The sequence below is a fragment of the Salvelinus fontinalis genome, chromosome 8, assembly GCF_029448725.1.
Source record: "Salvelinus fontinalis isolate EN_2023a chromosome 8, ASM2944872v1, whole genome shotgun sequence".
Taxonomy (NCBI): domain Eukaryota; kingdom Metazoa; phylum Chordata; class Actinopteri; order Salmoniformes; family Salmonidae; genus Salvelinus; species Salvelinus fontinalis.
Window position 1 is genome coordinate 47996528 of NC_074672.1, and position 26159 is coordinate 48022686.

Consider the following 26159-nt stretch of genomic DNA (forward strand, 5'->3'; position numbering starts at 1 on the left):
AACTAGCCCTGACCCTGACCCAGGGCCTACCTCTAACCCTAGACTAACCCTGACCCAGGGCCTACCTCTAACCCTAGACTAACCCTGACCCAGGGCCTACCTCTAACCCTAGACTAACCCTGACCCAGGGCCTACCTCTAACCCTAGACTAACCCTGACCCAGGGCCTACCTCTAACCCTAGACTAACCCTGACCCAGGGCCTACCTCTAACCCTAGACTAACCCTGACCCAGGGCCTACCTCTAACCCTAGACTAACCCTGACCCAGGGTCTACCTCTAACCCTAGACTAACCCTGACCCAGGGTCTACCTCTGACCCTAGACTAACCCTGACCCAGGGCCTACCTCTAACCCTAGACTAGCCCTGACCCAGGACCTACCTCTAACCCTAGACTAACCCTAGACTAACCCTGACCCAGGGCCTACCTCTAACCCTAGACTAACCCTGACCCAGGGCCTACCTTTAACCCTAGACTAACCCTGACCCAGGGCCTACCTCTAACCCTAGACTAACCCTGACCCTGACCCAGGGCCTACCTCTAACCCTAGACTAACCCTGACCCAGGGCCTACCTCTAACCCTAGACTAACCCTGACCCAGGGCCTACCTCTAACCCTAGACTAACCCTGACTCAGGGCCTATCTCTAACCCTAGACTAACCCTAACCCTGAACCAGGGCCTACCTCTAACCCTAGACTAACCCTGACCCAGGGCCTACCTCTAACCCTAGACTAACCCTGACTCAGGGCCTATCTCTAACCCTAGACTAACCCTAACCCTGAACCAGGGCCTACCTCTAACCCTAGACTAACCCTGACCCAGGGCCTACCTCTAACCCTAGACTAACCCTGACCCAGGGCCTACCTCTAACCCTAGACTAACCCTGACCAGGGCCTACCTCTAACCCTAGACTAACCCTGACCCAGGGCCTACCTCTAACCCTAGACTAACCCTGACCCAGGGCCTACCTCTAACCCTAGACTAACCCTGACCCAGGGCCTACCTCTAACCCTAGACTAACCCTGACCCTGACCCAGGGCCTACCTCTAACCCTAGACTAACCCTGACCCAGGGCCTACCTCTAACCCTAGACTAACCCTGACCCAGGGCCTACCTCTAACCCTAGACTAACCCTAACCCTGACCCAGGGCCTACCTCTAACCCTAGACTAACCCTGACCCAGGGTCTACCTCTAACCCTAGACTAGCCCTGACCCAGGGCCTACCTCTAACCCTAGACTAACCCTGACCCAGGGCCTACCTCTAACCCTAGACTAACCCTGACCCAGGGCCTACCTCTAACCCTAGACTAACCCTGACCCAGGGCCTACCTCTAACCCTAGACTAACCCTGACCCAGGGCCTACCTCTAACCCTAGACTAACCCTGACTCAGGGCCTATCTCTAACCCTAGACTAACCCTAACCCTGAACCAGGGCCTACCTCTAACCCTAGACTAACCCTGACCCAGGGCCTACCTCTAACCCTAGACTAACCCTGACTCAGGGCCTATCTCTAACCCTAGACTAACCCTAACCCTGAACCAGGGCCTACCTCTAACCCTAGACTAACCCTGACCCAGGGCCTACCTCTAACCCTAGACTAACCCTGACCCAGGGCCTACCTCTAACCCTAGACTAACCCTGACCAGGGCCTACCTCTAACCCTAGACTAACCCTGACCCAGGGCCTACCTCTAACCCTAGACTAACCCTGACCCAGGGCCTACCTCTAACCCTAGACTAACCCTGACCCAGGGCCTACCTCTAACCCTAGACTAACCCTGACCCTGACCCAGGGCCTACCTCTAACCCTAGACTAACCCTGACCCAGGGCCTACCTCTAACCCTAGACTAACCCTGACCCAGGGCCTACCTCTAACCCTAGACTAACCCTAACCCTGACCCAGGGCCTACCTCTAACCCTAGACTAACCCTGACCCAGGGTCTACCTCTAACCCTAGACTTGCCCTGACCCAGGGCATACCTCTAACCCTAGACTAACCCTGACCCAGGGCCTACCTCTAACCCTAGACTAACCCTGACCCAGGGCCTACCTCTAACCCTAGACTAACCCTGACCCAGGGCCTACCTCTAACCCTAGACTAACCCTGACCCAGGGCCTACCTCTAACCCTAGACAAACCCTGACCCTGACCCAGGGCCTACCTCTAACCCTAGACTAGCCCTGACCCAGGGCCTACCTCTAACCCTAGACTAACCCTGACCCAGGGCCTACCTCTAACCCTAGACTAACCCTGACCCTGACCCAGGACCTACCTCTAACCCTAGACTAACCCTGACCCAGGGTCTACCTCTAACCCTAGACTAACCCTGACCCAGGGCCTACCTCTAACCCTAGACTAACCCTGACCCAGGACCTACCTCTAACCCTAGACTAACCCTAGACTAACCCTGACCCAGGGCCTACCTCTAACCCTAGACTAGCCCTGACCCAGGGCCTACCTCTAACCCTAGACTAGCCCTGACACAGGGCCTACCTCTAACCCTAGACTAGCCCTGACCCAGGGCCTACCTCTAACCCTAGACTAACCCTGACCCAGGACCTACCTCTAACCCTAGACTAGCCCTGACCCAGGACCTACCTCTAACCCTAGACTAGCCCTGACCCAGGGTCTACCTCTAACCCTAGACTAACCCTGACCTAGGGCCTACCTCTAACCCTAGACTAACCCTGACCCAGGACCTACCTCTAACCCTAGACTAGCCCTGACCCAGGACCTACCTCTAACCCTAGACTAGCCCTGACCCAGGGTCTACCTCTGACCCTAGACTAACCCTGACCCAGGGCCTACCTCTAACCCTAGACTAGCCCTGACCCAGGACCTACCTCTAACCCTAGACTAACCCTAGACTAACCCTGACCCAGGGCCTACCTCTAACCCTAGACTAACCCTGACCCAGGGCCTACCTTTAACCCTAGACTAACCCTGACCCAGGGCCTACCTCTAACCCTAGACTAACCCTGACCCAGGGCCTACCTCTAACCCTAGACTAACCCTGACCCAGGGCCTACCTCTAACCCTAGACTAACCCTGACCCAGGGCCTACCTCTAACCCTAGACTAACCCTGACCCAGGGCCTACCTCTAACCCTAGACTAACCCTGACCCAGGGCCTACCTCTAACCCTAGACTAACCCTGACCCTGACCCAGGGCCTACCTCTAACCCTAGACTAACCCTGACCCAGGGCCTACCTCTAACCCTAGACTAACCCTGACCCAGGGCCTACCTCTAACCCTAGACTAACCCTGACTCAGGGCCTATCTCTAACCCTAGACTAACCCTAACCCTGAACCAGGGCCTACCTCTAACCCTAGACTAACCCTGACCCAGGGCCTACCTCTAACCCTAGACTAACCCTGACTCAGGGCCTATCTCTAACCCTAGACTAACCCTAACCCTGAACCAGGGCCTACCTCTAACCCTAGACTAACCCTGACCCAGGGCCTACCTCTAACCCTAGACTAACCCTGACCCAGGGCCTACCTCTAACCCTAGACTAACCCTGACCAGGGCCTACCTCTAACCCTAGACTAACCCTGACCCAGGGCCTACCTCTAACCCTAGACTAACCCTGACCCAGGGCCTACCTCTAACCCTAGACTAACCCTGACCCAGGGCCTACCTCTAACCCTAGACTAACCCTGACCCTGACCCAGGGCCTACCTCTAACCCTAGACTAACCCTTACCCAGGGTCTACCTCTAACCCTAGACTAGCCCTGACCCAGGGCCTACCTCTAACCCTAGACTAACCCTGACCCAGGGCCTACCTCTAACCCTAGATTAACCCTGACCCAGGGCCTACCTCTAACCCTAGTCTAACCCTGACCCAGGGCCTACCTCTAACCCTAGACTAACCCTGACCCAGGGCCTACCTCTAACCCTAGACAAACCCTGACCCTGACCCAGGGCCTACCTCTAACCCTAGACTAGCCCTGACCCAGGGCCTACCTCTAACCCTAGACTAACCCTGACCCAGGGCCTACCTCTAACCCTAGACTAACCCTGACCCTGACCCAGGACCTACCTCTAACCCTAGACTAACCCTGACCCAGGGTCTACCTCTAACCCTAGACTAACCCTGACCCAGGGCCTACCTCTAACCCTAGACTAACCCTGACCCAGGACCTACCTCTAACCCTAGACTAACCCTAGACTAACCCTGACCCAGGGCCTACCTCTAACCCTAGACTAGCCCTGACCCAGGGCCTACCTCTAACCCTAGACTAACCCTGACACAGGGCCTACCTCTAACCCTAGACTAGCCCTGACCCAGGGCCTACCTCTAACCCTAGACTAACCCTGACCCAGGACCTACCTCTAACCCTAGACTAGCCCTGACCCAGGACCTACCTCTAACCCTAGACTAGCCCTGACCCAGGGTCTACCTCTAACCCTAGACTAACCCTGACCTAGGGCCTACCTCTAACCCTAGACTAACCCTGACCCAGGACCTACCTCTAACCCTAGACTAGCCCTGACCCAGGACCTACCTCTAACCCTAGACTAGCCCTGACCCAGGGTCTACCTCTGACCCTAGACTAACCCTGACCCAGGGCCTACCTCTAACCCTAGACTAGCCCTGACCCAGGACCTACCTCTAACCCTAGACTAACCCTAGACTAACCCTGACCCAGGGCCTACCTCTAACCCTAGACTAACCCTGACCCAGGGCCTACCTTTAACCCTAGACTAACCCTGACCCAGGGCCTACCTCTAACCCTAGACTAACCCTGACCCAGGGCCTACCTCTAACCCTAGACTAACCCTGACCCAGGGCCTACCTCTAACCCTAGACTAACCCTGACCCAGGGCCTACCTCTAACCCTAGACTAACCCTGACCCAGGGCCTACCTCTAACCCTAGACTAACCCTGACCCAGGGTCTACCTCTAACCCTAGACTAACCCTGACCCAGGGTCTACCTCTGACCCTAGACTAACCCTGACCCAGGGCCTACCTCTAACCCTAGACTAGCCCTGACCCAGGACCTACCTCTAACCCTAGACTAACCCTAGACTAACCCTGACCCAGGGCCTACCTCTAACCCTAGACTAACCCTGACCCAGGGCCTACCTTTAACCCTAGACTAACCCTGACCCAGGGCCTACCTCTAACCCTAGACTAACCCTGACCCTGACCCAGGGCCTACCTCTAACCCTAGACTAACCCTGACCCAGGGCCTACCTCTAACCCTAGACTAACCCTGACCCAGGGCCTACCTCTAACCCTAGACTAACCCTGACTCAGGGCCTATCTCTAACCCTAGACTAACCCTAACCCTGAACCAGGGCCTACCTCTAACCCTAGACTAACCCTGACCCAGGGCCTACCTCTAACCCTAGACTAACCCTGACTCAGGGCCTATCTCTAACCCTAGACTAACCCTAACCCTGAACCAGGGCCTACCTCTAACCCTAGACTAACCCTGACCCAGGGCCTACCTCTAACCCTAGACTAACCCTGACCCAGGGCCTACCTCTAACCCTAGACTAACCCTGACCAGGGCCTACCTCTAACCCTAGACTAACCCTGACCCAGGGCCTACCTCTAACCCTAGAATAACCCTGACCCAGGGCCTACCTCTAACCCTAGACTAACCCTGACCCAGGGCCTACCTCTAACCCTAGACTAACCCTGACCCTGACCCAGGGCCTACCTCTAACCCTAGACTAACCCTGACCCAGGGCCTACCTCTAACCCTAGACTAACCCTGACCCAGGGCCTACCTCTAACCCTAGACTAACCCTAACCCTGACCCAGGGCCTACCTCTAACCCTAGACTAACCCTGACCCAGGGCCTACCTCTAACCCTAGACTAACCCTGACCCAGGGCCTACCTCTAACCCTAGACTAACCCTGACCCAGGGCCTACCTCTAACCCTAGACTAACCCTGACCCAGGGCCTACCTCTAACCCTAGACTAACCCTGACCCTGACCCAGGGCCTACCTCTAACCCTAGACTAGCCCTGACCCAGGGCCTACCTCTAACCCTAGACTAACCCTGACCCAGGGCCTACCTCTAACCCTAGACTAGCCCTGACCCTGACCCAGGGCCTACCTCTAACCCTAGACTAACCCTGACCCTGACCCAGGACCTACCTCTAACCCTAGACTAACCCTGACCCAGGGTCTACCTCTAACCCTAGACTAACCCTGACCCAGGGCCTACCTCTAACCCTAGACTAACCCTGACCCAGGACCTACCTCTAACCCTAGACTAACCCTAGACTAACCCTGACCCAGGGCCTACCTCTAACCCTAGACTAGCCCTGACCCAGGGCCTACCTCTAACCCTAGACTAGCCCTGACACAGGGCCTACCTCTAACCCTAGACTAGCCCTGACCCAGGGCCTACCTCTAACCCTAGACTAACCCTGACCCAGGACCTACCTCTAACCCTAGACTAGCCCTGACCCAGGACCTACCTCTAACCCTAGACTAGCCCTGACCCAGGGTCTACCTCTAACCCTAGACTAACCCTGACCTAGGGCCTACCTCTAACCCTAGACTAACCCTGACCCAGGACCTACCTCTAACCCTAGACTAGCCCTGACCCAGGACCTACCTCTAACCCTAGACTAGCCCTGACCCAGGGTCTACCTCTAACCCTAGACTAACTCTGACCCAGGGCCTACCTCTAACCCTAGACTAACCCTGACCCAGGGCCTACCTCTAACCCTAGACTAACCCTGACCCAGGGCCTACCTCTAACCCTAGACTAACCCTGACCCAGGGCCTACCTCTAACCCTAGACTAACCCTGACCCAGGGCCTACCTCTAACCCTAGACTAACCCTGACCCAGGGTATACCTCTAACCCTAGACTAACCCTGACCCAGGGCCTACCTCTAACCCTAGACTAACCCCGACCCAGGGCCTACCTCTAACCCTAGACTAGCCCTGACCCAGGACCTACCTTTAACCCTAGACTAACCCTGACCCAGGGTCTACCTCTAACCCTAGACTAACCCTGACCCAGGGCCTACCTCTAACCCTAGACTAGCCCTGACCCAGGACCTACCTCTAACCCTAGACTAACCCTAGACTAACCCTGACCCAGGGCCTACCTCTAACCCTAGACTAACCCTGACCCAGGGCCTACCTCTAACCCTAGTCTAACCCTGACCCAGGGCCTACCTCTAACCCTAGACTAACCCTGACCCAGGGCCTACCTCTAACCCTAGACAAACCCTGACCCTGACCCAGGGCCTACCTCTAACCCTAGACTAGCCCTGACCCAGGGCCTACATCTAACCCTAGACTAACCCTGACCCAGGGCCTACCTCTAACCCTAGACTAACCCTGACCCTGACCCAGGACCTACCTCTAACCCTAGACTAACCCTGACCCAGGGTCTACCTCTAACCCTAGACTAACCCTGACCCAGGGCCTACCTCTAACCCTAGACTAACCCTGACCCAGGACCTACCTCTAACCCTAGACTAACCCTAGACTAACCCTGACCCAGGGCCTACCTCTAACCCTAGACTAGCCCTGACCCAGGGCCTACCTCTAACCCTAGACTAACCCTGACACAGGGCCTACCTCTAACCCTAGACTAGCCCTGACCCAGGGCCTACCTCTAACCCTAGACTAACCCTGACCCAGGACCTACCTCTAACCCTAGACTAGCCCTGACCCAGGACCTACCTCTAACCCTAGACTAGCCCTGACCCAGGGTCTACCTCTAACCCTAGACTAACCCTGACCTAGGGCCTACCTCTAACCCTAGACTAACCCTGACCCAGGACCTACCTCTAACCCTAGACTAGCCCTGACCCAGGGCCTACCTCTAACCCTAGACTAACCCTGACTCAGGGCCTATCTCTAACCCTAGACTAACCCTAACCCTGAACCAGGGCCTACCTCTAACCCTAGACTAACCCTGACCCAGGGCCTACCTCTAACCCTAGACTAACCCTGACCCAGGGCCTACCTCTAACCCTAGACTAACCCTGACCAGGGCCTACCTCTAACCCTAGACTAACCCTGAACCAGGGCCTACCTCTAACCCTAGAATAACCCTGACCCAGGGCCTACCTCTAACCCTAGACTAACCCTGACCCAGGGCCTACCTCTAACCCTAGACTAACCCTGACCCTGACCCAGGGCCTACCTCTAACCCTAGACTAACCCTGACCCAGGGCCTACCTCTAACCCTAGACTAACCCTGACCCAGGGCCTACCTCTAACCCTAGACTAACCCTAACCCTGACCCAGGGCCTACCTCTAACCCTAGACTAACCCTGACCCAGGGTCTACCTCTAACCCTAGACTAGCCCTGACCCAGGGCCTACCTCTAACCCTAGACTAACCCTGACCCAGGGCCTACCTCTAACCCTAGACTAACCCTGACCCAGGGCCTACCTCTAACCCTAGACTAACCCTGACCCAGGGCCTACCTCTAACCCTAGACTAACCCTGACCCAGGGCCTACCTCTAACCCTAGACTAACCCTGACCCTGACCCAGGGCCTACCTCTAACCCTAGACTAGCCCTGACCCAGGGCCTACCTCTAACCCTAGACTAACCCTGACCCAGGGCCTACCTCTAACCCTAGACTAGCCCTGACCCTGACCCAGGGCCTACCTCTAACCCTAGACTAACCCTGACCCTGACCCAGGACCTACCTCTAACCCTAGACTAACCCTGACCCAGGGTCTACATCTAACCCTAGACTAACCCTGACCCAGGGCCTACCTCTAACCCTAGACTAACCCTGACCCAGGACCTACCTCTAACCCTAGACTAACCCTAGACTAACCCTGACCCAGGGCCTACCTCTAACCCTAGACTAGCCCTGACCCAGGGCCTACCTCTAACCCTAGACTAGCCCTGACACAGGGCCTACCTCTAACCCTAGACTAGCCCTGACCCAGGGCCTACCTCTAACCCTAGACTAACCCTGACCCAGGACCTACCTCTAACCCTAGACTAGCCCTGACCCAGGACCTACCTCTAACCCTAGACTAGCCCTGACCCAGGGTCTACCTCTAACCCTAGACTAACCCTGACCTAGGGCCTACCTCTAACCCTAGACTAACCCTGACCCAGGACCTACCTCTAACCCTAGACTAGCCCTGACCCAGGACCTACCTCTAACCCTAGACTAGCCCTGACCCAGGGTCTACCTCTAACCCTAGACTAACTCTGACCCAGGGCCTACCTCTAACCCTAGACTAACCCTGACCCAGGGCCTACCTCTAACCCTAGACTAACCCTGACCCAGGGCCTACCTCTAACCCTAGACTAACCCTGACCCAGGGCCTACCTCTAACCCTAGACTAACCCTGACCCAGGGCCTACCTCTAACCCTAGACTAACCCTGACCCAGGGTATACCTCTAACCCTAGACTAACCCTGACCCAGGGCCTACCTCTAACCCTAGACTAACCCCGACCCAGGGCCTACCTCTAACCCTAGACTAGCCCTGACCCAGGACCTACCTCTAACCCTAGACTAACCCTGACCCAGGGTCTACCTCTAACCCTAGACTAACCCTGACCCAGGGCCTACCTCTAACCCTAGACTAGCCCTGACCCAGGACCTACCTCTAACCCTAGACTAACCCTAGACTAACCCTGACCCAGGGCCTACCTCTAACCCTAGACTAACCCTGACCCAGGGCCTACCTCTAACCCTAGACTAACCCTGACCCAGGGCCTACCTCTAACCCTAGACTAACCCTGACCCAGGGCCTACCTCTAACCCTAGACTAACCCTGACCCAGGGCCTACCTCTAACCCTAGACTAACCCTGACCCTGACCCAGGGCCTACCTCTAACCCTAGACTAACCCTGACCCAGGGCCTACCTCTAACCCTAGACTAGCCCTGACCCTGACCCAGGGCCTACCTCTAACCCTAGACTAACCCTGACCCAGGGCCTACCTCTAACCCTAGACTAACCCTGACCCAGGGCCTACCTCTAACCCTAGACTAACCCTGACCCTGACCCAGGGCCTACCTCTAACCCTAGACTAACCCTGACCCAGGGCCTACCTCTAACCCTAGACTAACCCTGACCCAGGGCCTACCTCTAACCCTAGACTAGTCCTGACCCAGGGCCTACCTCTAACCCTAGACTAACCCTGACCCAGGGCCTACCTCTAACCCTAGACTAACCCTGAACCCAGGGCCTACCTCTAACCCTAGACTAACCCTGACCCAGGGCCTACCTCTAACCCTAGACTAACCCTGACCCAGGGCCTACCTCTAACCCTAGACTAACCCTGACTCAGGGCCTATCTCTAACCCTAGACTAACCCTGACCCAGGGCCTACCTCTAACCCTAGACTAACCCTAACCCTGACCCAGGGCCTACCTCTAACCCTAGACTAACCCTGACCCAGGGCCTACCTCTAACCCTAGACTAACCCTGACCCAGGGCCTACCTCTAACCCTAGACTAACCCTGACCCAGGGCCTACCTCTAACCCTAGACTAACCCTGACCCAGGGCCTACCTCTAACCCTAGACTAACCCTGACCCAGGGCCTACCTCTAACCCTAGACTAACCCTGACCCAGGGCCTACCTCTAACTCTAGACTAACCCTGACCCAGGGCCTACCTCTAACCCTAGACTAACCCTGACCCAGGGCCTACCTCTAACCCTAGACTAACCCTAACCCTGACCCAGGGCCTACCTCTAACCCTAGACTAACCCTGACCCAGGGGCTACCTCTAACCCTAGACTAGCCCTGACCCAGGGCCTACCTCTAACCCTAGACTAACCCTGACCCAGGGCCTGCCTCTAACCCTAGACTAACCCTGAACCAGGGCCTACCTCTAACCCTAGACTAATCCTGACCCAGGGCCTACCTCTAACCCTAGACTAACCCTGACCCAGGGCCTACCTCTAACCCTAGACTAACCCTGATCCAGGGCCTACCTCTAACCCTAGACTAGCCCTGACCCAGGGCCTACCTCTAACCTTAGACTAGCCCTGACCCAGGACCTACCTCTAACCCTAGACTAGCCCTGACCCAGGGTCTACCTCTAACCCTAGACTAACCCTGACCCAGGGCCTACCTCTAACCCTAGACTAACCCTGACCCAGGACCTACCTCTAACCCTAGACTAGCCCTGACCCAGGACCTACCTCTAACCCTAGACTAGCCCTGACCCAGGGTCTACCTCTAACCCTAGACTAACCCTGACCCAGGGCCTACCTCTAACCCTAGACTAACCCTAGACTAACCCTAGACTAGCCCTGACCCAGGGCCTACCTCTAACCCTAGACTAACCCTGATCCTGACCCAGGGACTACCTCTAACCCTAGACTAGCCCTGCTCCCCGTCCCGGAGAAACGCATGGCGGAGTGGTGAGATAAAACCCTGACCCTAAGCCTTGCCCTAACCTGGTGAGAGAGAATAGGTTATATATATCCCTGATTGGTTAACCTGGTGAGAGAGACTAGGTTATATATACCCCTGATTGGTTAACCTGGTGATAGAGACTAGGTTATATATACCCCAGATTGGTTAACCTGGTGAGAGAGACTAGGTTATATATACTCCTGATTGGTTAACCTGGTGAGAGAGACTAGGTTATATATACTCCTGATTGGTTAACCGGTAAGAGAGACTAGGCTATATATACCCCTGATTGGTTAAGCTGGTGAGAGAGACTAGGCTATATATACTCCTGATTGGTTAACCGGTAAGAGAGACTAGGTTATATATACTCCTGATTGGTTAACCGGTGAGAGAGACTAGGGTATATATACTCCTGATTGGTTAACCTGGTGAGAGAGACTAGGCTATATATACTCCTGATTGGTTAACCGGTAAGAGAGACTAGGTTATATATACTCCTGATTGGTTAACCGGTAAGAGAGACTAGGTTATATATACTCCTGATTGGTTAACCTGGTGAGAGAGACTAGGTTATATATACTCCTGATTGGTTAACCGGTAAGAGAGACTAGGTTATATATATCCCTGATTGGTTAACCTGGTGAGAGAGACTAGGTTATATATACCCCAGATTGGTTAACCTGGTGAGAGAGACTAGGTTATATATACCCCTGATTGGTTAACCTGGTGAGAGAGACTAGGTTATATATACCCCAGATTGGTTAACCTGGTGAGAGAGACTAGGTTATATATACCCCAGATTGGTTAACCTGGTGAGAGAGACTAGGTTATATATACTCCTGATTGGTTAACCGGTAAGAGAGACTAGGTTATATATACTCCTGATTGGTTAACCGGTGAGAGAGACTAGGTTTTATATACTCCTGATTGGTTAACCTGGTGATAGAGACTAGGTTATATACACTCCTGATTGGTTAACCGGTAAGAGAGACTAGGTTATATATACTCCTGATTGGTTAACCGGTAAGAGAGACTAGGTTATATATACTCCTGATTGGTGAACCTGGTGAGAGAGACTAGGTTATATATACCCCTGATTGGTTAACCTGGTGAGAGGCTAGGTTATATATACTCCTGATTGGTGAACCTGGTGAGAGAGACTAGGGTATATATACTCCTGATTGGTTAACCGGTGAGAGACTAGGTTATATATACTCCTGATTGGTTAACAGGATATCCTTATTTATTGTGGATCATACACAAATAACCAACAACTGTGAAAAACCAGAATTGTTATTAAACTGTGTTTTTGTTTCAAACACTTGAGTTTTCAAGGTCTGTGTACTGACAGTTCAATGTCTGTTTTTTGACCTGAAGAGAATGTTCCCACATTCCAGGAGAGAGAGAGTTCTCACAGTCGTCATTCTCCCAGCAGCTTTCCCTATCTCTAACCATAACCCTGGTCCTGACCTGTCTCTTCCTGCCTCTCTCTCTCTCTCTCGCCCCTCTCTCTCTTGCGTTCTCTCTTTCTCTCCCCCCTCTCTCTCTCTCTCTTTCACTCTCCCCCGTCTCTCTCTCCCTCTTTCACTACCCCCTCTCTCTCTCCCTCTCTATCTCTTTCACCCCCCCCCTCCTCTCTCTCCCTCTCTCCCCCCCACTCTCGCTCTCTCTCCCCTCTCTCTCTCTCTCTCTCTCTCTCTCTCGCCCCCAGCTCTCCCAACACACACACACACACACACACACACACACACACACACACACACACACACACACACACACACACACACACACACACACACACACACACACACACACACACACACACACACACACACACACACACACACACACACACACACACACACACACACACACACACACACACACACTAACCCTACCCCTTCCTGACCTCTCCTCTCTCTCCCCCAGGGATTTGAACCCGCGCATCGGGGACATCCTGCAGAAGCTAGCCCCCTTCCTGAAGATGTACGGAGAGTACGTGAAGAACTTTGACCGGGCCATGGAGCTGGTCAACACCTGGATGGAGAGGTCGTCCCAGTTCAAAGCCATCGTCCACCACATTCAGGTAGGGGGCCTGTAAAACTGTCCAGGGTTAAGGGGTTATATAGGACATCCAGGTAGGGGGCCTGTAAAACTGTCCAGGGTTAAGGGGTTATAGGACATTCAGGTAGGGGGCCTGTAAAACTGTCCAGGGTTAAGAGGTTATAGGACATTCAGGTAGAGGGCCTGTAAAACTGTCCAGGGTTAAGAGGTTATAGGACATTCAGGTAGGGGGCCTGTAAAACTGTCCAGGGTTAAGAGGTTATAGGACATTCAGGTAGGGGGCCTGTAAAACTGTCCAGGGTTAAGAGGTTATAGGACATTCAGGTAGGGGGCCTGTAAAACTGTCCAGGGTTAAGAGGTTATAGGACATCCAGGTAGGGGGCCTGTAAAACTGTCCAGGGTTAACAGGTTATAGGACATTTATGTAGGGGGCCTGTAAAAACTGTCCAGGTTTAAGAGGTTATAGGACATTTATGTAGAGGGCCTGTAAAAACTGTCCAGGGTTAAGAGGTTATAGGACATCCAGGTAGGGGGCCTGTAAAACTGTCCAGGGTTAACAGGTTATAGGACATCCAGGTAGGGGGCCTGTAAAAACTGTCCAGGGTTAATTAAGGTTAAAACCTGTTATGGCTAGGGGTTCCGCTAGCGGAATGTTTCGACAACATCCGGTGAAATTGCAGAGAGTGAAATTATTTTTTTTTTTAAATTTGAAATATTTAACTTTCATACATTCACAAGTGCAATACACCAAATTAAAGCTTAACTTCTTGTTAATCCAGCCATCATGTCAGATTTCAAAAAGGCTTTACGGTGAAAGTAAACCATGTGATTATCTGAGAACAGCACCCCATCAAACAAACACATGACAATCATATTTCAACCCGCCAGGCGCGACACAAAACTCAGAAATAACGATATAATTCATGCCTTACCTTTGAAGAGCTTCTTCTGTATGCACTCCAATATGTCCCATAAACATCACATGTGGTCCTTTTGTTCGATTAATTCCGTCGTTCTATCTCCAAAATGTCCATTTATTTGGCGCGTTTGATTCAGAAAAACACCGGTTCCAGCTCGCCCAACATGACTACAAAATATCTAATAAGTTACCTATAAACTTTGTCCAAACGTTTCAAACAACTTTCCAAATCCAACTTTAGATATTTTAAAATGTAAATAATCGATAAAATTTAAGACGGGATACACTGTGTTCAATTGCGGCTAAAATGAAAGTGGAGCGAGCTTCAGGTTGTGCGCCCCAAACAAGAGTACACCAGGCTTGACCCTCGTTCTGAATAGCGGTACTTCTTCATTTCTCTAAAGAAAAACATCAACCAATTTCTAAAGACTGTTGACATCTAGTGGAAGCAATAGGAACTGCAACCAAGTGCCACAGAAATCTAGGTTCCCATAGAAAACAAGTAGAAAACACAGTGAACTCAACAACAACAAAAAATCCTGGATGGTTTGTCCTCGGGTTGTCGCCTGCCAAATAAGTTCTCTTATACTCACAGACATTATTTTAACAGTTGTAGAAACTGTAGAGTGTTATCTATCCAAATCTACCAATTATATGCATATGGGCCTGAGTAGCAGGCATTTTACTTTGGGCATGCTTTTCATCCGGACGTGAAAATGCTGCCCCCTATCCCAAAGAGGTTTTAAGTATCCTGGTGGATAGGAGTGTTGGAACAGTAACCGAAAGGTTGCTGGATCGAATCCCTGAGCTGACAAGGTAAAGATCTGTTTTTCTGCCCCTAAGCAAGGCATTAACCCACTGTTTCCAGGGCGCCGATGATGTGGATGTCGATTTAGGCAGCCACCCGAACCTCTCTGATTCAGAGGGGTTGGGTTAAATGCGGAAGACACATTTCAGTTGAATCCATTCAGTTGTACAACTAACTAGGTATCCCCCTTTCCTTTAAAGGACATCCAGGTTCTATGGATAACCCTGGTCCTAACCCTGGCCCTAAACCAAGCCCTAAACCTGGCTCCAGCAGCTCTTTCACACTCTCAGCTTCCATCAATAAAGAGTCCCAGCTGGCTGTGTGTCTGTCCTAGCTGTGTGTCTGTCCTGGCTGTGTGTCTGTCCTGGCTGTGTGTCTGTCCTAGCTGTGTGTCTGTCCTGGCTATGTGTCTGTCCTAGCTGTGTGTAAAATCAAATCAAATCAAATTGTATTTGTAACATGCGCCGAATACAACAGGTGTAGACCTTACAGTGAAATGCTTACTTACTTAACCAACAATACAGTTTTAAGAATAAATACCCCCCCCCCCCCCAAAAAATAAAATAAATCAAAGTAACAAATAATTAAAGAGAGCCAGTAAAATAACAGTAGCGAGGCTCTATACAGGGGGTGCCGGTCAATGTGAGGGGGCACCGGTTAGTTGAGGTAGTATGTACATGTAGGTAGAGTTATTAAAGTGACTGTGCATAGATAATAAACAGAGAGTAGCAGCAGCAGCGTTAAAGAGGGTGGGGGGGGGCAATGTGAATAGTCTGGGTAGCCATTTGATTAGCTGTTCAGGAGTCTTATGGGTTGGGGGTAGAAGCTCTTAAGAAGCCTTTTGGACCTCGACTTGGCGCTCCGGTACCGCTTGCCGTGCGGTAGCAGAGAGAACAGTCTATGACTAGGGTGGTTGGAGTCTTTGACCATTTTTAAGTCCTTCCTCTGACACCGCCTGGTATAGAGGTCCTGGATGGCAGGAAGCTTGGCCCCAGTGCCTTGCGGTCGGAGGCCGAGTAGTTGCCATACAAGGCAGTGATGCAACCAGTCAGGATGCTCTCGATGGTGCAGCTGTAGAACCTTTTGAGGATCTGAGGACCCATGCCAAATCTTTTCAGTCACATGAGTGGGAATAGGTTTTGTCGTGCCCTCTTCACGACTGTCTTTGGTGTGCTTGGACCATGTTAGTTTGTTGGTGACCATGTCCTGGCTGTGTGTCTGTTCTGGAACAAGCAAAGCTAGACATGTTCTCTCTCTTTCTTTCCCGTAACACCTCCTACTCTTTTCTGTACAAACTCAAAATCTAATGTCCTTGACTATAGTGTTGACTAAAACCTAATGTCCTTCAGTATATTGTTGACTAAAACCTAATGTCCCTCAGTATAGTGTTGACTAAAACCTAATGTACTTCAGTATAGTGTTGACTAAAACCTAATGTCCATCAGTATATTGTTGACTAAAACCTAATGTCCTTCAGTATATTGTTGACTAAAACCTAATGTCCTTCAGTGTAGTGTTGACTAAAACCTAATGTCCTTGACCATAGTGTTGACTAAAACCTAATGTCCTTGACTATAGTGTTGACTAAAACCTAATGTCCCTCAGTATAGTGTTGAATAAAACCTAATGTCCTTCAGTATAGTGTTGACTAAAACCTAATGTACTTCAGTATAGTGTTGACTAAAACCTAATGTCCTTGACTATAGTGTTGACTAAAACCTAATGTCCTTGACTATAGTGTTGACTAAAACCTAATGTACTTCAGTATAGTGTTGACTAAAACCTAATGTCCCTCAGTATAATGTTGACTAAAACCTAATGTCCCTCAATATAGTGTTGACTAAAACCTAATGTCCTTCAGTATAGTGTTGACTAAAACCTAATGTCCATCAGTATAGTGTTGACTAAAACCTAATGTCCTTCAGTATAGTGTTGACTAAAACCTAATGTCCCTCAGTATAATGTTGACTAAAACCTAATGTACCTCAGTATAGTGTTGACTAAAACCTAATGTCTTTCAGTATAGTGTTGACTAAAACCTAATGTCCTTGACTATAGTGTTGACTAAAACCTAATGTCCTTCAGTATAGTGTTGACTAAAACCTAATTTCCAGTATAGTGTTGACTAAAACCTAATGTCCTTCAGTATAGTGTTGACTAAAACCTAATGTCCTTCAGTATAGTGTTGACTAAAACCTAATGTCCACTATAGTGTTGACTAAAACCTAATGTCCTTGACTATGGTGTTGACTAAAACCTAATGTCCTTCAGTATAGTGTTGACTAAAACCTAATGTCCACTATAGTGTTGACTAAAACCTAATGTCCATCAGTATAGTGTTGACTAAAACCTAATGTCCCTCAGTATAGTGTTGACTAAAACCTAATGTCCTTCAGTATAGTGTTGACTAAAACCTAATGTCCTTCAGTATAGTGTTGACTAAAGCCTAATGTCCTTCAGTATAGTGTTGACTAAAACCTAATTTCCAGTATAGTGTTGACTAAAACCTAATGTCCTTCAGTATAGTGTTGACTAAAACCTAATGTCCTTCAGTATAGTGTTGACTAAAACCTAATGTCCTTGACTATAGTGTTGACTAAAACCTAATGTCCTTCAGTATAGTGTTGACTAAAACCTAATGTCCTTGACTATAGTGTTGACTAAAACCTAATGTCCATCAGTATAGTGTTGACTAAAACCTAATGTCCCTCAGTATATTGTTGACTAAAACCTAATGTCCATCAGTATAGTGTTGACTAAAACCTAATGTCCTTCAGTATAGTGTTGACTAAAACCTAATGTCCTTGACTATAGTGTTGACTAAAACCTAATGTCCTTCAGTATAATGTTGACTAAAACCTAATGTCCACTATAGTGTTGACTAAAACCTAATGTCCTTCAGTATAGTGTTGACTAAAACCTAATGTTCTTGACTATAGTGTTGACTAAAACCTAATGTCCTTCAGTATAGTGTTGACTAAAACCTAATGTCCCTCAGTATAGTGTTGACTAAAACCTAATGTCTTTCAGTATAGTGTTGACTAAAACCTAATGTCCTTGACTATAGTGTTGACTAAAACCTAATGTCCTTCAGTATAGTTTTGACTAAAACCTAATGTCCTTGACTATGGTGTTGACTAAAACCTAATGTCCAGTAAAGTGTTGACTAAAACCTAATGTCCACTATAATGTTGACTAAAACCAAATGTCCTTGACTATAGTGTTGACTAAAACCTAATGTCCTTCAGTATAATGTTGACTAAAACCTAATGTCCTTGACTATATTGTTGACTAAAACCTAATGTCCTTGACTATATTGTTGACTAAAACCTAATGTCCTTGACTATATTGTTGACTAAAACCTAATGTCCACTATAGTGTTGACTAAAACCTAATGTCCACTATAGTGTTGACTAAAACCTAATGTCCTTCAGTATAGTGTTGACTAAAACCTAATGTCCAGTATAGTGTTGACTAAAACCTATAACCTTCAGTATAGTGTTGACTAAAACCTAATGTCCAGTATAGTGTTGACTAAAACCTAATGTCCTTCAGTATATTGTTGACTAAAACCTAATGTCCTTGACTATAGTGTTGACTAAAACCTAATGTCCCTCATTATAGTGTTGACTAAAACCTAATGTCCAGTATAGTGTTGACTAAAACCTAATGTCCTTCAGTATAGTGTTGACTAAAACCTAATGTCCTTGACTATAGTGTTGACTAAAACCTAATGTCCTTCAGTGTAGTGTTGACTAAAACCTAATGTACTTGACTATAGTGTTGACTAAAACCTAATGTCCTTCAGTGTAGTGTTGACTAAAACCTAATGTCCTTCAGTATAGTGTTGACTAAAACCTAATGTCCACTATAGTGTTGACTAAAACCTAATGTCCTTCAGTATAGTGTTGACTAAAACCTAATGTCCATCAGTATAGTGTTGACTAAAACCTAATGTCCACTATAGTGTTGACTAAAACCTAATGTCCTTGACTATAGTGTTGACTAAAACCTAATGTTCTTGACTATAGTGTCGACTAAAACCTAATGTCCAGTATAGTGTTGACTAAAACCTAATGTCCTTGACTATAGTGTTGACTAAAACCTAATGTCCCTCAGTATAGTGTCGACTAAAACCTAATGTCCAGTATAGTGTTGACTAAAACTAATGTCCTTGACTATAGTGTTGACTAAAACCTAATGTCCACTATAGTGTTGACTAAAACCTAATGTCCACTATAGTGTTGACTAAAACCTAATGTCCTTCAGTATAGTGTTGACTAAAACCTAATGTCCTTGACTATAGTGTTGACTAAAACCTAATGTCCAGTATAGTGTTGACTAAAACCTAATGTCCAGTATAGTGTTGACTAAAACCTAATGTCCTTGACCATAGTGTTGACTAAAACCTAATGTCCTTGACTATAGTGTTGACTAAAACCTAATGTCCTTCAGTATAGTGTTGACTAAAACCTAATGTCCTTGACTATAGTGTTGACTAAAAACTAATGTCCTTGACTATAGTGTTGACTAAAACCTAATGTCCCTCAGTATAGTGTTGACTAAAACCTAATGTCCTTCAGTATAGTGTTGACTAAAACCTAATGTGTTTCAGTATAGTGTTGACTAAAACCTAATGTATTTCAGTATAGTGTTGACTAAAACCTAATGTCCCTCAGTATAATGTTGACTAAAACCTAATGTCCCTCAGTATAATGTTGACTAAAACCTAATGTCCTTCAGTATAGTGTTGACTAAAACCTAATGTCTTTCAGTATAGTGTTGACTAAAACCTAATTTCCAGTATAGTGTTGACTAAAACCTAATGTCCAGTATAGTGTTGACTAAAACCTAATGTCCTTCAGTATAGTGTTGACTAGAACCAAATGTCCTTGACTATAGTGTTGACTAAAACCTAATGTCCTTCAGTATAATGTTGACTAAAACCTAATGTCCCTCAGTATAGTGTTGACTAAAACCTAATGTCCCTCAGTGTAGTGTTGACTAAAACCTAATGTTCTTGACTATAGTGTTGACTAAAACCTAATGTCCTTCAGTATAGTGTTGACTAAAACCTAATGTCCAGTATAGTGTTGACTAAAACCTAATGCCCTTGACTATAGTGTTGACTAAAACCTAATGTCCTTCAGTATATTGTTGACTAAAACCTAATGCCCTTGACTATAGTGTTGACTAAAACCTAATGTCCCTCATTATAGTGTTGACTAAAACCTAATGACCTTCAGTATAGTGTTGACTAAAACCTAATGTCCTTCAGTATAGTGTTGACTAAAACCTAATGTCCTTCAGTATAGTGTTGACTAAAACCTAATGTCCTTGACTATAGTGTTGACTAAAACCTAATGTCCTTCAGTATAATGTTGACTAAAACCTAATGTCCATCAGTATAGTGTTGACTAAAACCTAATGTCCACTATAGTGTTGACTAAAACCTAATGTCCTTCAGTATAGTGTTGACTAAAACCTAATGTCCTTGACTATAGTGTTGACTAAAATATAATGTCCAGTATAGTGTTAACTAAAACCTAATGTTCTTGACTATAGTGTCGACTAAACCCTAATGTCCAGTATAGTGTTGACTAAAACCTAATGTCCTTGACTATAGTGTTGACTAAAACCTAATGTCCTTGACTATAGTGTCGACTAAAACCTAATGTCCAGTATAGTGTTGACTAAAACTAATGTCCTTGACTATAGTGTTGACTAAAACCTAATGTCCACTATAGTGTTGACTAAAACCTAATGTCCACTATAGTGTTGACTAAAACCTAATGTCCAGTATAGTGTTGACTAAAACCTAATGTCCTTGACTATAGTGTTGACTAAAACCTAATGTCCTTGACTATAGTGTCGACTAAAACCTAATGTCCAGTATAGTGTTGACTAAAACTAATGTCCTTGACTATAGTGTTGACTAAAACCTAATGTCCACTATAGTGTTGACTAAAACCTAATGTCCACTATAGTGTTGACTAAAACCTAATGTCCTTCAGTATAGTGTTGACTAAAACCTAATGTCCATCAGTATAGTGTTGACTAAAACCTAATGTCTTTCAGTATAGTGTTGACTAAAACCTAATGTCCTTCAGTATAGTGTTGACTAAAACCTAATGTCCTTCAGTATAGTGTTGACTAAAACCTAATGTCCATCAGTATAGTGTTGACTAAAACCTAATGTCCTTGACTATAGTGTTGACTAAAACCTAATGTCCTTGACTATAGTGTTGACTAAAACCTAATGTCCTTCAGTATATTGTTGACTAAAACCTAATGTACTTCAGTGTAGTGTTGACTAAAACCTAATGTCCACTATAGTGTTGACTAAAACCTAATGTCCTTCAGTATAGTGTTGACTAAAACCTAATGTCCTTCAGTATATTGTTGACTAAAACCTAATGTACTTCAGTATAGTGTTGACTAAAACCTAATGTCCTTCAGTGTAGTGTTGACTAAAACCTAATGTACTTCAGTATATTGTTGACTAAAACCTAATGTCCTTGACTATAGTGTTGACTAAAACCTAATGTCCATCAGTATAGTGTTGACTAAAACCTAATGTCCTTCAGTATATTGTTGACTAAAGACTATAGTGTTGACTAAAACCTAATGTCCTTGACTATAGTGTTGACTAAAACCTAATGTACTTGACTATAGTGTTGACTAAAACCTAATGTCCACTATGGTGTTGACTAAAACCTAATGTCCTTCAGTATATTGTTGACTAAAACCTAATGTACTTGACTATAGTGTCGACTAAAACCTAATGTCCTTCAGTATATTGTTGACTAAAACCTAATGTCCACTATAGTGTTGACTAAAACCTAATGTCCACTATAGTGTTGACTAAAACCTAATGTACTTCAGTATAGTGTTGACTAAAACCTAATGTACTTCAGTATAGTGTTGACTAAAACCTAATGTCCTTGACTATAGTGTTGACTAAAACCTAATGTCCATCAGTATAGTGTTGACTAAAACCTAATGTCCTTGACTATAGTGTTGACTAAAACCTAATGTCCTTCAGTATAGTGTTGACTAAAACCTAATGTACTTCAGTATATTGTTGACTAAAACCTAATGTACTTGACTATAGTGTTGACTAAAACCTAATGTCCTTCAGTATAGTGTTGACTAAAACCTAATGTACTTCAGTATATTGTTGACTAAAACCTAATGTCCTTCAGTATAGTGTTGACTAAAACCTAATGTCCTTCAGTATATTGTTGACTAAAACCTAATGTACTTGACTATAGTGTTGACTAAAACCTAATGTCCACTATAGTGTTGACTAAAACCTAATGTACTTCAGTATATTGTTGACTAAAACCTAATGTCCACTATAGTGTTGACTAAAACCTAATGTCCTTCAGTATAATGTTGACTAAAACCTAATGTACTTCAGTATATTGTTGACTAAAACCTAATGTACTTCAGTGTAGTGTTGACTAAAACCTAATGTCCTTCAGTATAGTGTTGACTAAAACCTAATGTCCTTCAGTATAATGTTGACTAAAACCTAATGTCCTTCAGTATAGTGTTGACTAAAACCTAATGTCCTTCAGTATAGTGTTGACTAAAACCTAATGTCCTTCAGTATAGTGTTGACTAAAACCTAATGTCCTTCAGTATAATGTTGACTAAAACCTAATGTCCTTCAGCATAGTGTTGACTAAAACCTAATGTCCTTCAGTATAATGTCCTGTATGTGTCCAGATAAGTGTTGCAGTATTGGGCTGTATTAAGGGAATTGAGCAGATGTGCTGTGTCATGAAACATGGTTAAAATATGTTTATGCTGATGTCAATGGACATGGGGTTCCCGAGTGGAGCGGTCTAAGGCACTGCATCTCCGTGCTCGAGTCGCCACCGCAGACACCCTGGTTGAATCCAGGCATGTATCACAACAGGCCGTGATTGGTAGTCCCATAGGGCGGCGCACAATTGGCCCAGCGTCGTCCGGGTTTGGCCCGGGGTAGGCCGTGATTGGTAGTCCCATAGGGCGGCGCACAATTGGCCCAGCGTCGTCCGGGTTTGGCCCGGGGTAGGCCGTGATTGGTAGTCCCATAGGGCGGCGCACAATTCGCCCAGCGTCGTCCGGGTTTGGCCTGTGTAGGCCGTCATTATAAAAACAGACTTGCCTAGTTAAATTAAAATAAAATAAAATGGGATATGTTTCTATCCCTGGCAGTGATAATACCATGAGCAGATCTATAGGGTAATGTGGAGACGTGCTCTTTGTGTCCTTTCCAGGGGGATGTTGGGTAATATTCAATACCACACACTCTGGATCTGGCTGCCTGGCTCTCCTGGTGTGAATAGGATGTCCTTACACACGTGTGATGAAGCAGAATGCACACGTCTACTGTCAGGATTGAACCCCCTAGTGAGAGTGAGCATTCATTGTAGTGTGTAAGGAATATCAATATCAGTCTTTCTGAATTGATTAAATTATACATGAGGTTCTATAATATTTTCCCTGATATGACTGGTAACCAGGTGGTTGGAGCCAGTCAGGTTAATTTGACTGGTAACTAGGTGGTTGGAGCCAGTCAGGTTAATATGACTGGTAACCAGGTGGTTGGAGCCAGTCAGGTTAATATGACTGGTAACTAGGTGGTTGGAGCCAGTCAGGTTAATATGACTGGTAACTAGGTGGTTGGAGCCAGTCAGGTTAATATGACTGGTAACTAGGTGGTGGGACTGGGAGCCAGTCAGGTTAATATGACTGGTAACTAGGTGGTTGGAGCCAGTCAGGTTAATATGACTGGTAACTAGGTGGTTGGAGCCAGTCAGGTTAATATGACTGGTAACTAGGTGGTGGGAGCCAGTCAGGTTAATATGACTGGTAACTAGGTGGTTGGAGCCAGTCAGGTTAATATGACTGGTAACTAGGTGGTGGGACTGGGAGCCAGTCAGGTTAATATGACTGGTAACTAGGTGGTTGGAGCCAGTCAGGTTAATATGACTGGTAACTAGGTGGTGGGAGCCAGTCAGGTTAATATGACTGGTAGCTAGGTGGTGGGAGCTAGTCAGGTTTATATGACTGGTAACTAGGTGGTGGGAGCCAGTCAGGTTAATATGACTGGTAACTAGGTGGGTCTGGGAGCCAGTCAGGTTAATATGACTGGTAACTAGGTGGTTGGAGCCAGTCAGGTTAATATGACTGGTAACTAGGTGGTTGGAGCCAGTCAGGTTAATATGACTGGTAACTAGGTGGTGGGACTGGGAGCCAGTCAGGTTAATTTGACTGGTAACTAGGTGGTGGGACTGAGAGCCAGTCAGGTTAATATGACTGGTAACTAGGTGGTGGGAGCCAGTCAGGTTAATATGACTGGTAACTAGGTGGTTGGAGCCAGTCAGGTTAATATGACTGGTAACTAGGTGGTTGGAGCCAGTCAGGTTAATATGACTGGTAACTAGGTGGTGGGACTGGGAGCCAGTCAGGTTAATATGACTGGTAACTAGGTGGTGGGAGCCAGTCAGGTTAATATGACTGGTAACTAGGTGGTTGGAGCCAGTCAGGTTAATATGACTGGTAACTAGGTGGTGGGACTGAGAGCCAGTCAGGTTAATTTGACTGGTAACTAGGTGGTTGGAGCCAGTCATGTTAATATGACTGGTAACTAGGTGGTTGGAGCCATTCAGGTTAATATGACTGGTAACTAGGTGGTTGGAGCCAGTAAGGTTAATATGACTGGTAACTAGGTGGTTGGAGCCAGTCAGGTTAATATGACTGGTGACTAGGTGGTGGGACTGGGAGCCATTCAGGTTAATATGACTGGTAGCTAGGTGGTGGGACTGGGAGCCAGTCATGTTGTTGGAAAAGAGCAGCCAGTAGAATACTAATGACCTAGCAGACAGAGGATCTCTCCTACTTCAAACACTCTGCTCAGAGCTTACTCTTATTGAATACTAACATGGTTACAGACCTGATCAATCTGATTTGAACCACCAGCAGCCTTGTACTATACCCTGCTGTCTGTCGGAGCTTGTGGCTCCCATAGATATATGAGATGATTTATTGACTATGGTGACTCCTCTGTAGCTGATTTACAGTCTATGGTGGCTCCTCTGTAGCTGATATACAGTCTATGGTGGCTCCTCTGTATATAGTCTACGGTGACTCCTCTGTAGCTGATATACAGTCTATGGTGACTCCTTTGTAGCTGACATATAGTCTATGGTGACTCCTCTGTATATAGTCTATTAGGGACTCCTCTGTAGCTGATATATAGTCTATGGTGACTCCTCTATAGCTGCTATATAGTCTACGGTGACTCCTCTGTAGCTGATGTATAGTCTATGGTGACGCTTCTGTAGCTGATATATAGTCTATGGTGACTCCTTTGCAGCTGATATATAGTCTATGGTGACTCCTCTGTAGCTGCTATATAGTCTATGGTGACTCCTCTGTAGCTGGTATATAGTCTACGGTGACTCCTCTGTAGCTGATATATAGTCTATGGTGACTCCTTTGCAGCTGATATATAGTCTATGGTGACTCCTCTGTAGCTGGTATATAGTCTACGGTGACTCCTCTGTAGCTGGTATATAGTCTATGGTGGCATAATGACAAAGCAAAAACAGGTTATAATTGTTTTTTACAAGAAAGGAAATAAATAATAATACCTGAAATAATACATAAGTATTCAGACCCTTTACTCAGTACTTTGTTAAGACCTTTGGCAGCGATTACAGTCTCGAGTCTTCATGGGTATGAAGCTACAAGCTTGTCACACCTGTATTTGGGGAGTTTCTCCAATTCTTCTCTGCAGATCCTCTCAAGCTCTGTCAAGTTGGATGGGGAGTGTCACTGAACAGCTATTTTCAGGTCTCTCCAGAGATGTTCGATCGGGTTCAAGTCCGGGCTCTGGCTGGGCCACTCAAGGATATTCAGAGACTTGTCCCAAAGCCACTCCTGTGTTGTCTTGGCTGTGGGCTTAGGGTCGTTGTCCTGTTGGAAGGTGAACCTTTGTCCCAGTCTGAGGTCCTGAACACTCTGGAGCAGGTT

The 26159-nt window shown here is 47.4% G+C and overlaps 1 protein-coding gene across 5 annotated transcripts in view; it reads left to right on the plus strand.

Moving 5' to 3' along the window:
• The window catches only part of LOC129861355 (FYVE, RhoGEF and PH domain-containing protein 1-like), a 179267-nt gene that overhangs the window by 106023 nt on the left and 47085 nt on the right, over positions 1-26159 (plus strand). For 4 of the 5 annotated variants that reach the window (XR_008760566.1, XM_055932728.1, XM_055932726.1 and 1 more), the window contains exon 6: positions 13267-13423. Coding sequence is in view for 4 of the 5 variants with exons in the window: in XM_055932728.1 (XP_055788703.1) it covers positions 13267-13423 (157 nt within the window). In the remaining variant the exon portion in view is untranslated. Of the gene's footprint in view, positions 1-137; positions 11343-13266; positions 13424-26159 lie in introns of those variants that run through there. The other variant, XM_055932730.1, reaches the window with a different exon arrangement.